At 44.7% G+C, this 15,063-nt stretch overlaps 1 protein-coding gene across 1 annotated transcript; it reads left to right on the forward strand.

Moving 5' to 3' along the window:
* The first annotated feature begins 8,505 nt into the window (after positions 1-8,505).
* On the forward strand, positions 8,506-14,823 carry LOC101067689 (insulin-like growth factor-binding protein 5). Its single transcript, XM_003966594.3, has 4 exons — positions 8,506-9,194; positions 12,464-12,663; positions 12,730-12,849; positions 12,919-14,823. The coding sequence occupies exons 1-4, from the start codon at positions 8,750-8,752 to the stop codon at positions 13,054-13,056; spliced, it is 903 nt and encodes a 300-aa protein (XP_003966643.2). The 5' UTR covers positions 8,506-8,749; the 3' UTR covers positions 13,057-14,823.
* The last annotated feature ends 240 nt before the right edge of the window (positions 14,824-15,063 follow it).

Here is a 15,063-nt window from a genome sequence, read left to right on the forward strand (position 1 = left end):
TCATCTCAAATCGGCCACAAGTGAAGAATAAACTGGAGCCACTTTTCACACTGCTCCCCCGTCATTTTTGGAGACAAAAAGTGAAACTGAAGTAGGAATTATAATGCTGCGGCGTGCAGATAACAAACCCCCCACCCCCCTGTCGTCACTCCTCTCTGATCTGCTGTAAGAGGATCTGCGGGCCTGGATTTGGTATGGCAGCTGTACAAGGCACCAAGCTCCCAAACACACCATATCTGTTTGCTTTGGATACTCACGTTGTTGCAAAACCTCCCGCAAGAGGATAATATTTCTTTGTAATTAATAGCAGCCTGTTCTGTCCTCTGGCCTGGGAAGGAAGCTGCTTTGCAAACAGAGAGAGACGGAAATTTGGTTTCCTTGCCAGTCGTTCACTGAGCAGGATCAGCTGGACCGATCGAGCTCAAGAGTTTGGAAAAACTCACTGTCCTTCAAAGACAAAGTTATCTTCTTGTTTTCTGCATTTTAAAACCCAAGTTTTTTTGTTTTTTTAAAATACCAGTTCCTGTTGGGTTCAGTGGACCAGGACTGCAGGACACCTTTGGTACTCCAATTCACATTAAGAGATATTTGCCACATCTGAGATTTGAGCATCAAATAGAAATACATTGTTGAGATTAGCAGAGCGACTCAGCATTCCAAGTTTACTACTTCCTGTGGGAAAATGCTTTCTCATGAAGCTAAACCAGCTGTTTCATATTCCCCTAGTTTAATATTCGGTCTTATAGATGTCAAAAACTAGGCCTCATCTTGCCCTCAATTCCAGAAATCTTGACATAAAAAGCATTTCATGGAAGGCGTGAAGTTATTGTGTTCACCATCTGATGTCACAGAGTTCGTTGACTTGGCAATGACTCCGTGTGAATTGGCATCAAGGATAGTATGAGCAGTATGTGGCGTAATCCTCAAGAATTGTAGCATTTAAAACCGTAATCCTTCGCGGCTTTGAGACTCTCACAACATAAAAATGGTAACATGTTATTTAAGCGCTAAATTCAGAATATTTGCATATTTTTAGAAGGACCAAGGGGTTTCTCAGCTCCTGTTAGCTACTGTAACAAATCGGTACCTGCACCAATAAACAAACCTGAATGGTAGCTTTTCTGCACAATGGTTTGCAAAATCTACTTGCATCCAGAAAATGAGCCCCTCTGGAAGTGCAACCCGCCCACCCCCTCTTGACACATTTCCATCAACTTCTCGTGTGATTCTAAGTGCTTGATCTCTGTCTGGAAATGTGACTCAGGCCACACATCTGAGATGTTGTTAAAGGCAAGCTGTAGCCCATTAATGCACAGGGGTGACAGCATGGTGAAAGGTTTATTTTTGGCATTTGTTTTTTCCCTATGGGGAAGAAAGATTTATGCGTGATGATATATGACTAAAAAGATCATAGACACCACTGCAACTGGACACCAGTTAGCTGTGCTAGCTATCTTATGTTACATGTTTAATGATTGCTAACCAAACCACTATGTAGCTGTGATGATACATCATACTTAAAGATGGGAAATGAAGCCGCAAGCAAACAGCAAAATCTGTCTCCAACCACCTCTGACACGCAGTATTTCATGTTCTATCACGTTTGTGTCATCTGCACAATGAATGGAGGGAAAATCTGCCAAAGGATCACATGTTAGACTGTTGTTAGAGGAAGACACCCTCAGAACATTCATCTCCTGCTTGTTCAGGTCTTCATGCTGAGCTACGTTACCTGTCTGATGTCTCTAAATGCTTGAGGAAGCAAATGATCGGCCTTTCTCTCTTCAGCCACTGAGAACAAGCACCCACATGCTGTTGAGTAGTTCTTTCGTCTGCTTAAAGCAACAACTCTGACTTGCTGCAGCCTGACAATGCCCTCTTGTTGCAATATTGCATGTCTCAGACCTGATATTGATAGAGGAGGCGCAAGTTGAGCTGCAGGTTCATCAACGTGGCATTGTTTCAACATTTCACGATACGATTTCACGAGTGTCATCAGTGTAAAATCTCAGGAACTCGGCGTCCAGATATGTGGAACTTCCAGGCTCAGCACTTGTGATAGGAATCTGCAGCACTCATGGAAAGATCACCCTATCATGCTGGCCTTCAAGGCCATGTGAGGCAAGGACACCAATGGAAGTGCTCTAATTGTTGGGATGTTGGATTCGATGTCAGGTACCATGAGGCCATCCCACTGTACTTGTTTCCCAAAGTTCCTGGACATCAAGACATGCAGGGTCTGTTTTTGTCTTCCCAGAGGTGCATCTTAATTTCACTACACATTCTTTTGTTCACAATACCCCTCCTTTATAACACACTAGTCAAGTAAGACACGGGGTGCTGCTTTATGAGCAGTCAATCTTGACATTTTTATGACTTGATTAAGGGTTGCAGCGAAGGGTGTCAGCAGATTTCGACACGTATTGAAGTTATTTCCAACCAAGTTACTCCGAGTCACATTAAGGCAGGAACCAACCCGATTAGCCCTGTGAGGCAGCTGCCCAAAGTCGTCTGCTGGAAAGATTTTGCTGCTGGTTATTTAAGCTTTGGATTGATGCAGAGTTTAATTTGTGGGATTGCCACAACTCTTATACAACACAAATACTTGCCCTTTGAGGTCGCAGTAGATAATGAATTACCCTCGCTGAGTTTAGGGTGTGTCCGATGGAGACAATTGGAAGTGCTGCCCACAAAGTTTGTTGCTGTCAAGGTTGACTTCTTTGTTTACGAAAACAGTTCCCTCCCAAAAAATCAGTGAAGTCTGTTGACATTTCTGAAGTGACACAGCAGGACAGTGCGTTTCATCATGAGTGACAGTTCTGTTGGATGCCCCTGATTCTTGCACCACGTTGATCTTACAGAAAGTATAATGAAAGTATCTCTATGATCTCAAATGAAGAGAAGGAGAATGTGAGAAAAACTGCTAGGGTTAGCAACAATATTCTGGTGTCATATCATCCTGCTAATAAACCTCTCAAACTTCACGTCTTCTGAAACACATAGTTTTCTAAACTCACAGTCAGGATTGTTCTTCTCTGACCATCTATGGATGAGCTCCGAAGTGAATAGCTGGAGTTCATTGCTCTGACTTTGTTGAGCCTCTCCAAGAGGTGCTGACCCCGTCAACCATAGCAGTTATGATTCTGGGAAATACCCTTGACAGAACGATCACTCACCGTATCGTGAGGCGATGCCAATGGGAAAGCAGGCCGCGCCGAGGACAACGTGACCACAAGTTCAAATTCTTCACCACAATAAAGGCTGAAGCCTCTTAGTATCCAATCAGAACAAGTCCTCTGAGAGCCTTGTCTGAGTAGACCATTCATTTTTATAGCGGGGGATCGTCTGCATGCCGTGCTGTAGATTATTGGAGAGCAAAGTTCTGAGAAAGCCTTTTCTGATTCCTGTTTTCCATCAAATGTGTTGTTTTCTCCAAGTTGCAGGTGTTGTGCTGCCCCGGCTTGAGTAAATCATCTGCATTTTTCTTCTCTTTAAAACGCATTCAAATATGGATTCTGGCAAACAAATGTTTTCCCAGGAGGATCAGCAATTCATGAAAATGTCTTCACCACATTTGGCCGCTTGTTTTGGATCATATTGGAGTTACCACCCTCAGAGTTTCGACCACCTGATGCCGCTTGAATTGGGTGCAGGGCCTGTGAGTTGGATTTCTCCAAACTAATTTCATTGTATCCGAGTTCAAGAATTCAAAGGGGGAAAAAGGGAGTTGCATTCATGAAATCGGAAATAGGCACACCAAAGCTTTTCCACATCTGGAACCAATGATCTGCTCCTGTCCAGCACACTGTTGCCAGGGCCACACAGATGTGCTGACGAGGTTTTAGCCAATCTGCCATTCTGCTTCTTCAAATTGTAACACAGCCGTTCCTTAGAACTAGCTAGCTTGCACCATAGCCCCTTGCCGCTTTCGCCTAATCTGCGGTTTATGTTTCCCAAATATATCCAGCCTGGTGAGTAATTTTGATGGCCGTGGCGGCAACCGGAGGGCACCGTCATCACTGTGTGAATCAGAGAAACCACAGGAGCAAACACTACGGTGTAGTTTTTGTTTTCCACAACCAACTTGTATCTTTTTTCCCTTGCTGTATTTTCATTTCCTTTCATTAATCAGATGCAATTGCCGATGCTGGAAAGGGTAGATGTGGGACTGAAAGTGTGGCTGTGATGTTGGAGCTCTTTCTGGGAATTTGCGTGGCTGAATTATGTCTGCCTAATTGCTTTCCTCTATTCATCATTTACAGTCGAACAGCCGAGAGGAAATTTTTCCTGACAATTTTTTCCTGTGGATTTTGATACCAATCGATATTCAACCAAATATCTCACAAATACAAATGTATTTCTTTCTTTTGTTACGTAATTCTGAGAAAACAGTTTACATCTGTTGGCTGTCACAGCCATAATAATAATGGCTTTCTGGGAAGTCGGTGTCGTTTGGGGGCGGGTACGGTAAGACCCACCACCTCAGCAGATTCCTGGCACCTGATTTGGTTTTGTCATTTACAGCAAATTCTGGATGTGTCACACATCCAGTATTCTGTTAGAACTATCACCGTCAAAGACTTCACAGAACACTCATCTAAGAGTGTGGGAAGTTCTTCAGAGAGGTGGCTCGTGATTTGTACACAAAACTAGCAACAGATGATGAACAACCACTTGGGAATCTCTGTCACAGGCTTGGAATGGGGCACTTCTTTCTGCTCTACCTAGTTTGTGGTTTCACTTTTATGAAGGAAAGGTAGCTAATTATAATAATTGAAAGTAGTAAGGCTCATTTCTAGCTGATCCTACTCACATGCATCGCTGTTGGCATCAGTGATCATAGTGGAATACGACACCCTGGGACACTGTCCCACAACGTTTAGCCTTCGGTGTGATTGCATTTGTCTGTCTCCCATCCTTCAATTGAACGCAACATTCTATTTGACCTCCCATATAAAGAAATGGTGCGATGGAGAGGATGCATCCACCTCTCTTCTTTAGCCATTACTAAAATTCTGAACAGCCACACTTATTATTGAGGAAAAGGAACTACCTAATGGTCCAAACCTGAATATGACCTCCAGTCGGGGAAATCTGTTCTCCATTATACCACTTGTACCACTTTCATGATGATCACGTCATTTTACAGAACACTTCTCTCTCTCTCCCATCACGAAGTTCACTCGCCCGAGATCAGGACAGAAACATGAGACCAGTGCGACATATCCCAGAGATTTAATCATTGCTCGTAAACTGACATTTCTCATTTTTCTCCCACTTTTGATTGTTCCGACGTCGCCGACGTCGAGTTGACTCTGGTTCTTTCGCCTCTGCCAGATTAAGTGTGGCGGACATGAAAAGCCAAAGATCAGAAGAAAGGACAGGTGATGTGATCAAAATGCTCAGTTTTGATCTTTGTTGATGACGTAGTCAAATGCAGCTTAGCAGATCTGGAAAACTGTGGTGTTTCCAATGACATGATCATTGTAGTTTTTATAAGCTATAAAAACAATATTTAAAGAATGTAACACATGAAGTGTGGTTCAGACAGAAAATTCTTCCCCCCAAGTTTAACACCGCAAATCCACGTGGAACTGTGCAAGGAGACAGTGAGAAAGAGCTAAGAGACAGAACGATTAATCAAGCGAGAGAGAGCGAATCAAAACAGATCTAAAAGCTGCTGAAGTTGTCACAGGTGGATTTTACATCGAGCAGAACACTGATGGATTATTTCCCAAGTCACGTGCACAACAGGAGCACTCAGATCACATGAGGGTGATCTAATGGTTTGGCCTTAAATCTGAATTAAATTGGAATTGAAAATTGAGCATGTTGAAAGCGATCCATTGCAGGCCTTTTTGAAATCTGTGTAGTATTGAAGAAACTATCGTAAATGCAGTTGAAAAGTGAAAACATGCGCTTGTGTACAGGCTGGACTAAGACTGGAGGTAATGGCTGAAGCCTTTAATGGTGCAGATCAGATCAAAGGAACCCTTAATTTGCTGCACAGGCACTCGTTCCATCTGTGGACCCCTGACTCTTTGCCAAATGAGAAAACCCAAACTTAAAAGTGGCTCTGAGTTTACCAACACTCACAGTCATGGCATCCCAACTTCCTCCACTTCTCACAAACGCCAACAGATTCACATATAATAAGTCGTTAATCATCAATGCTCAGGCGGCTCTCAGGAGCATTTGAGGAGGAGGGATTTGGGTTGTACGTGGTGAAAGTCAGAGTTTTTGCATAGGGTTGCAAGATGAAAGGAGCTCTGTCTCTCAAAAAGTGGCAGATAAGAAGATTAAATTGGGTGTGAGGGCCATGCCCAGCTGAACTTTCCGCCACGTCATCTGACACTTGATACGACGCAAAGGTCAAGGGCAAAGGCAAATACGGGTCAGGTGAGCTCAATAGTGCTCAACAACAATCTTTTACAGAGAGGGAGGCACAAAGAGGAAGTGAAACTCGATGCGGCTGTGGAATGAGAGCTTTGATCAGTTTTCAAAGGTCAGTTTCAGTACTGACTGACTTTTTCATCCATTAACCAACACTTAGCGTGGTGGTGGGCTGTGAAGCACCTTCCAAAGCGGGACTGATCTAGACAGGTAAAAATGAGAAAAAGACGGGAGCAGTAAATTAGCATCTTCGGGTGTCTGACTGTGTTTAACAAAAAGAAAAGCATGCTGATCATCTTCAACCCGAACATATATGAGTATCTGCCAAAACATCAAGTGGATTATGAGTCCTCTGTCCAGAGAACAGCCCACTTATCTCGGGTGACGCTGACCTCACTGACTCGTGAAACACACTCGGTCCATGTTGGGCTTGCCCTGATCTGGCCGTTGTTGAGACCTTCAGAAAATTCATTCGTCATGGTTGCGACACGATCACAAAAATGTTTTAAGCTCTTTGGCAGGCGAGAGGCCAGAGAAGATATGAGAGGAATTATGAGAGCGTTATTGGTTTACAAGCTGGGATCCACCCTTAATCCAGCCTGGAAGCACCAAGCAGACGGAACAACCCCAATTTAAAAATACAGATTTTTCCTCTCACCTTTACTGCTTTTGCTCTCCAGCAAGATTCTTTCGCAGGGCGGTTCAAGGGTTCAGATGCTGCCAATTGAAATATTAAATAAAACAAATGATGCAAGACGTGATGAGGAACAGCAAATTCCAGGGACAAAATTCAAGACAAGCAGTTGACAAAGTTTCCACCAAGTAAAGATTTTTATTTTCCTCTCCAAACCCAGGTGATTAGCTGCAGTTGGCTCCTTATTCTGGATATTCCGCCTCCAGCATCAGACGGCACATCACCACGTATGACGGCACGTTTCGCCCTCTAGTGGCTGGATCCAGACACAGCAATACGTTCCTCCCTCTCAAATATTTTAGACTGAATTTTGTACTATTCTTTAGCATGATCTCTTCGATTTAGGTCCAGTCATATTAGATCTGACTCCATCTAGTAGTGAAAAAACAGATTACAAGAGCTCAACTGACTCCATTTTCAGGAGTGATGGAAAAGTTTTGCTGGTCTGGCATAGTTTTATCCAAGTTGACGTCACAAAACCTTCCTGGATCCCTTAAACATAGACAAGCAATGTTGTAGCAGTGTGGTGAGGGACCAGCAGTGATGTTTCGAGTTATTACACACTATGGGAAGCATTTCCATGTGTACTATTGTCAATGTTCAGAACGAGGATCATTAATGCAAACATCTATGCTGACCACAGACATTGTTGTCTCCCTGCTGCTGGTCCACAGATTTGCGAACCTCGCTGTAAGCTAGCGGGCTATTTTAGATCTTTCCTGTAGTCCCGTAACAGCAGCAAGATCAAAGTTAAAGATACGGTAATGTGACAGCAAACTGTTAAATTAACAATCCAAACTCTGAAGCAGCTCCATCTACCTGCATAATAACACATAATAACAGCCTTAGGTTACATCTCTTTGCTGATGATGAGCTACTGTTGGTGAAGAAATGTGCCAACCTTGAACAACAAACCTCCTGAACCTTTAATGAATTGATCTCTTAATGGAATCTTTCCAGCAGTTGAAATATAAAATGGCAGCATAATTGATCTGTGACTTGTACAAACACAACAGTGTCTTGAATGTAGAATTTTATTAACTTATTTGTAATTTTCACTGTATTTTGGTGGCGACTTTTCCAGCTTAGCTAGTATTATTAGGTATTCACCTTAAATCTATGGTTTGGACTTTTGGAAATACCTTTTTCTCTTTTGTTCATTCTGATCTTAGTTTTCATGCTTCCCATCATCATTTCACTGGTAAATCAGTTACTATTTTGTGCTCTCTCCGTGTGGTGAAAGTGCATGTCCCCTCTGCAGAGGCAGATTCTCCTGAAGCATCGCTCGGTATCTGGCAGATCTGGAGGCATGCCAGCACCCGCCCTGTGAAAGCAGCATCGCGGAGTTGACAAGTGCGCCTCCCCCTCCAACGTTGTTTGACATACCCATCGTTACGGGCTTCGCCTCGGGCAGTTTCTTTTTTTAAAAGGCAAGCTCAAAGCCACAGATTATACATTTTGCTCGCAAAGCGTGCCGCTGAAAGAACCCGCAGAGGGGGCCACTGGAGGAGCCGCTGCGCTTTAGGGGCATCACTGAAGGGAGACAGACGCGCCGCGCGGATATTTCTTCCTTCTCTTTCCATTGCTGAATTGCTGCTGCAGAGGACGCAGAGTGACCGGGAGAAGGAGCGTCGTGTTCGCCTGCTGAGCGCGCACCTGTGGATGCGGCACCCCGACCCCGGATGTGCGGACTCGAACCGGCCGCAAAGGAAAGATTGGCATCGAGATCCAGTTGATAACTGTTGCGGTTCCTGCGGTTTTTCCAGACAAACCAAGATGCTGTTGCGCGTTTCCCTGCTGCTGCCACTGCTCTGCCTCCGCGGCTGCGGCGCGTCGTTCGTGCCGTGTCAGCCGTGCGACCAGAAGGCCCAGTCCATGTGCCCCCCGGTGCCGCTGGGCTGCCAGCTGGTGAAGGAGCCCGGCTGCGGCTGCTGCCTGACGTGCGCGCTCGAAGAGGGCCAGCCGTGCGGCGTGTACACCGGGCCGTGCACGCGCGGGCTGCGCTGCCTGCCCAAGAACGGCGAGGAGAAGCCGCTGCACGCGCTACTGCACGGTCGCGGCGCGTGCAGGAACGAGAAGTTGTACAAACTGATGCATCCGTCCAAAGGTAGGAGCCCGATTCGGTTTATTCCGATTATTCAATAAATCGGCTTTCGCGAGCTTTGACAGAATCTGGAGAAATCGTGTCATATAAAATATTTGTATTCTTCAACGAAGTTCCGCGTTAAAGAAAACTTCTTTGATTTAGTTACTGTTTTGTCAGTCGTGTTATTACTATGTATCACCAGTAGGGTGCGCATCAGTGCTACCGCGATAGCAATGGGGGTGGGTAAATCTGTGCACCTACCATTCTGTCACTGGGCCCGTCAGCAGTTGCAAACAGGCTTTGTTGATGATATGAGTGAAACATTTATGAGAAGTGCAGTTGTTAAGCATAAAAGATGGGGTCTTATTTCAGTCGTGCAGCCAAGACGTGTTGTTATGCTTCCACAGGAGACGGTTGTTAAACATGCAAAATGAAAAAATGAGTGCGAAAAATGAGCGAAATGGTGAAGACAAACTCAGTTTTTGGTATACACACACACACACACACACACACACACACCCCTTGGACCCCTGAAAACCCGAGTTTTCCCTCCTACACAGCTGCCGTCAGGCTGGTTTTGCACTTATGAGGGCGTCTCCCCACAGAACTTTTTAACAAAGACACCTGTCATTAGCAAGGCACACGACTTACACACACACACACACACACACACACACACACACACTAAAAGAGCTGCGTTTTGACCCTGTGAACTCTGTCAGCAGTCGGTGCAAAGCGCCGATCAGTCTGTCATTTGTTTGAAAGAGGAGGGGTAAATCAGCGGGTTTTTGAGTGAGCGTCCCTTCAGGGGTCTGCCCCCCCCCCCCTCCCCCCCATACACACACAACCACCCCCCACCAGAGGACTGAAAAACGGGTAAAGATTACAGGTGGCGTCTGAGCAAGGCTCCTTTGAACGACAGTTTGGGGACAGTCACCGTGGAGGACCATATGGGAAATGTTAGCTAACATCCCTCTTCTCTGCAAAAATAGTAAAAAAAAAATGTTCGAATGTCTTTAGCCAGTAAATATACCCTTGTGAAGGCACAGCTCTGAGAATTTGGACTATTAAATTCTTAAAAAAGAGTCAATAGTTGATGAATAATTGAGAAAAATGATAAATAATTGAATATTGATCTTAAAATAGAAAGACACAATGTGCAGGACTCCTCTGCTCTGCGTTGTCTTCCTCCTCACCTTCTTCCTTACGTGAACATATGAAAACATCTGGAAACATAAATAATCCCAGTGGCTGCGTTCAAACCTCACTGGGCCGAGGCCAGACTTCCCAGTTTCACCTTTAAATTTGCCATCAAATTAAGCTCATTTTATTGAAGAACTAATCTCCTCTTTCCCTTTGCTCCTTCCCTCCCAACCTTCATCCCTCTCAGGCTGTCGTGATTCAGCAGAACGCTGCCCCCCCCCCCCCCCCCCCCCCCACACACACACACACACATCTGTCAGCCCTGCTCAAAACTACACACCTCTGACTGGAGATGTTCTCCACATTTTCAAGTGCAGAATGTGGGAATTTAAAAAAAAGAGTAAATAAAAATACTTTTTTTTGCCCAGTTGGAACGTAGCTGAATTCATTCAAGATGCCAGAATGTGAGAAACAACCTTTATTTTCACTGGGAACTGACACCAAAAAGTCACCAATTGCAGCGACAACTGTGACAAATGCCTAAACTGCTCTGTAATTTGTATGAAATTAGAGATTATAGCCATCAGATCAATGCTGAAAACACTGATGGCTGAATTATGACCTGTAGACGTCAACGTATAGATTTAGGTGCAAGATTAAGAAAACTTAATGCCACACAAGAAATGCCACAACGTTTATTCAATATTTTACATACAGGTGATGCTGTTTGCAAACAACCAAAATGTTGTTTTTTTAGGATTCTATGCTGCAGCGCACAGCGAAAAGGGTGCGTGTCCATTCAGCGTATTTATGTTCAGCTCTGAAACGTCTGCGACGTGCATGTTTGAGAACGTCTGACAGATTTGTCCAGATGTGCTGAAAAAGGAATCTTCTTGTCAAGACAAAAAGAGGAAGAGATGAGAGAGAGAAAGGGGGTGGGGGGGGATGAAAGATGTGATCAGTCAGGACAGGTCAGATTTGATGATCTTGAGGATTAGCATGTGAGGACTTGATTGGACTTACACATGCTGATCTGCTGCAGATTTCTCTGGATGAAAGAAAAGATATAACAGTGTCAGCAGGGAGCTGTGGAGGGAATCTACCCCCCCCCCCCCCCTCATTTTTCCAGGAAGCTGTCATCATACCGATGACATCACCCCCGCTCATCATCACTCAGGGGTTAGAGTTTTAAAACATCATCCGCAACGTGGCGCTGACCTTGTTTCACTGCCCGGTTAGCTTAGTAGCTTAGCGATCACGTCATGCAGAGTTTGCAATCTGCCAAAAAGTGGTAACGAGTGTGTATGACACAGCAGTGGAAATGGGCCAGCTGTGGCTTACGACACATACGCAGCTAACGCGCAGCTACGGCTATAAATGAAGCCGTTTAAAGGGGCTTTTGGGGGAAACATTCGACCACCAGGAGGTCAGTCCCAACTTAGCAAACAGCTGCATTTCTGACCAGATGAAGGACGCATGTAGTCGAGGGTTCCAGGGGCCCCAGAACCCGGGTTGTGGCTAATTCTGGGGGCCCACCACATGACAAGTGTAATAGCATGTTTACATGGGCCTAGGTGCCAGCGTGAGACTAAATATTTCATTTAGGTCACCAGCTATAAAAGTTTAAAAACCTTGGTCTCCGTCTCCCCCAAACTGGCAACCTGCCTGGCCATAAATGCAGGCTGTGTTGTCCCTGTATGTCAACACGTCCAATAAGACGCTTGCTGGCGGCCATTAGCTTTGCTAAATAAACATTCAGCTTCAGTGGCATCATCCCGTAGCGTTGGGACGTTACCACGCTTTTGTTTTGTTTAAGCAAAGCAGAAATGCTATTTCTCAACCTTCTGTAAATTTGTATCTGTTGAGGAAAAACGTCGTAAATTTGATTCTAATGTGCTGATATGACAACCGAGGACCTTGATCCAAATTTAAGGTTTGTTTTTCATGGTAGCCTGACAACTGGAGGACTTGAACAAGGGAAGCTAAAGCTATGTAGCTGGTGGATGGATGTATCCCAGGTCCGACTGCCATCAGCAGTCCACTTGACTCCTCAGTAGGAGATTCCTTTAGTGAGTCATGAGCAAATGATGCTGTTTTTTTGTTGTTTTTTAACATTCTCTGCTACTTATCTCTGTCATTTCTGTCAGATGGAGAAGCTCGCGATGCTAGCATGCTACCTGTTCCTGACTTTCAAACCAAGGTGCCCTTATATGGAAGAGACCACATCAACAGCCGAAAGGTGCAGGCCATGAAGCAGGCGAAGGACCGCAAGAAGCAGTTAGCCAGGCTGGGAACCGGCAACCTGGACTTCTCGCCACTCAGTGTGGACAAGCTGGAGCCCGACTTTGTAAGTGAGTTTGGGGTTAGACAGGCCAAACCCTTTTGACGAGGCTAACGTGTGTTTGTGGCGCAGGGACCCTGCAGGATAAGACTGGACAACCTCCTCCAGAGCATGAAGGACACATCAAGGGTCCTGGCTCTTTCTCTGTACATCCCCAACTGTGACAAGAAGGGCTTCTTCAAGCGCCGGCAGGTGAGGGCACGCCTCTCTCCGCATATCTTTGTTGCTTTCTCACCGACTGACCCAGCTGCCCGTTTGCAGTGTAAGCCATCTCGCGGGAGGAGGAGGGGCATCTGCTGGTGCGTTGATCGATTTGGCGTCAAGATCCCCGGCATCAACTACGCCGGTGGCGACCTCCAGTGTAAAGAACACGAAAGCAGCAGCAACAGCAATGAATGAGAGCACCTGCTGGTTCCGAGCTGAGCCGTGATCTTCTTTAAACCAATCAAGCTAGCACCCTTCATGACCGCCAATCAGAAAAAGCGGCATAATTACTTCTCTATATTTGTGTGTGGTCAGGTGTGATTGACTGTTGTCTTTCTTTGTTTTTATGGGCGCTGATAAGCTTTTATTGGGTGAAACTCTGCACATTTAAGTCTTATCTCCCCACCATCGGTGTAGCATGTCTGAGGTTGGCGAACCTCCCCTCTTTGTATCCATAGATGATAGAGAATATATATATTTGTATGATATAATAACAAGTTACGTACTCATGAGTCTATATCTAAATTTATCTTTGTGACAAGACATATTTTAAGTGTGGCTATAAAAAACATTGTTATTCTTGATTTTCTGTGGTGATGATCAACATAAAATCCCTGAAAATGATCATGATTAGTTAAGGTGCAGAGTGTACTGACTGAATTTTAGCCACTTCGTAGCATTTTTGAAGAAATGACGGGTCATGATATTTTGGGAAAACAAACACACAACAGGGAACTTGCTGAATTCGCTGACTGTGGTGTTTCTGCTGTATCAGCACGATGGCTATCATGGTCAGATCCGCCAAAGTTCAGAAATTCATTCTTCTGTTCTCACAACTGTCCTCGAACAGAAGCAATTAGCTTCGTGTAGCAGAGAAACTGACATTCTTTCTTTTTTTTTTTTAAAAGAAGAAGCTTTGTTTCAGTTTTTGTGAGTTATCGGGTCTTTGTTCATCAGTTAGAGATTCGATTTGTGCGACCTTTCACAAAGGTCAAACCCCTAAAACTAACACCTGGGCCTTTGCCTCCTCATGGTCACCCTGTCACTGTTTGGAACTCTCAATTGTCCCAATTACCCTCATTTGGTTTTTGCTAGGAACTGCTACCCCCCTCATGCTAACTACTACAAACAGCAGGCAGTAAAGTCCTTATCAGGGTGAGAACAGACCCGCCCCCACCTTTGGGAAAAAGCAATTATCAGATCACTTCACTCATAAACAAGCTATATTGTACTGTAAAAGATTAGCTCGAAAACACTCGCCACATGCCTTTATCCAGTTTGTAAATTGATGTACAGTGTGTGTGTGAGAGAGTGTGTGTACTGTCCTCTATGTCCCTCATCAATCTCCACTTTCAACTACCCCGGGCCCAACCTGCCCGAGCTACTGTCGGACAAATACAAAACAAATTGTATGCAAAGGCCACGGCGCCACTTCTGCCGGGCCTTCGCCGATCACCAGGAAGGCAAATCTATGGGATGGCCTTGAATTGTGTCGGTTTACTCCTCTGCCCTGAAGAGAACGAGGTCACTGGGTTTGTATGGAAATTCGGGTGGTTCCTGCCCTGCGCCTCTTTGAATTCCTATTTGCATGTGGACTCATTTTTAAAGGGGGGGGAGCGAGAATGGAGGTGGTCCCCACAAAGATACCAACCTCACGTCGCGTGCTGCTGAGGAAATTCGTTTTTGTTTGATAGCTGTTTGTCTTATTACTGTTTTATTTCTCTGCTCAGCTGATGACACCTACATGTTGAGACATTCCCATTCTAGCAACAGTAAGCTAGCGCTAACAGGCTCATCACCTGACTCCTGAAGAAATTCTAGCGCACATTTAAGCACAACACAACTCAGAGAGAGAACAGATTAATGTGAACGTTATGGTGAAATCCTTATCAGGTGTGTAATTGATGTACTCGTTTTTCTGACAAAATCACTATTTAAATAAAGTTTGTGTACTCACAAGTATCTGCTGACTGGAGTGTGCTCTTTTTCTCTTGCTGTGTCACTTAAGAGTTCTTAAGGTTCTTGGTAACGTAACTCATTTTCAGTGGTCAGCATGAGAAATCTATCACAAAAACCGAATCGAGAACTATTAGGATTTAATCATTATTGAGTTATGTCCAGATTTACACTGAAAAAAGGTTCTTTTTTAGAGAAAATTCCAAATTTCTGTGTTAATTACGGTGTGTTTACATGGACATCAAA

Source organism: Takifugu rubripes, chromosome 8 (assembly GCF_901000725.2).
Source record: "Takifugu rubripes chromosome 8, fTakRub1.2, whole genome shotgun sequence".
Taxonomy (NCBI): domain Eukaryota; kingdom Metazoa; phylum Chordata; class Actinopteri; order Tetraodontiformes; family Tetraodontidae; genus Takifugu; species Takifugu rubripes.

Bases quoted from the DNA above. Each gene is read 5' to 3' on its own strand.
- LOC101067689 (XM_003966594.3), top strand. From the start codon at position 8,750: ATGCGGCACCCCGACCCCGGATGTGCGGACTCGAACCGGCCGCAAAGG. The intron at 12,664-12,729 runs GTAAGTGAGTTT...TTTGTGGCGCAG, and splicing joins ACAAGCTGGAGCCCGACTTT to GGACCCTGCAGGATAAGACT. The intron at 12,850-12,918 runs GTGAGGGCACGC...GCCCGTTTGCAG, and splicing joins GCTTCTTCAAGCGCCGGCAG to TGTAAGCCATCTCGCGGGAG.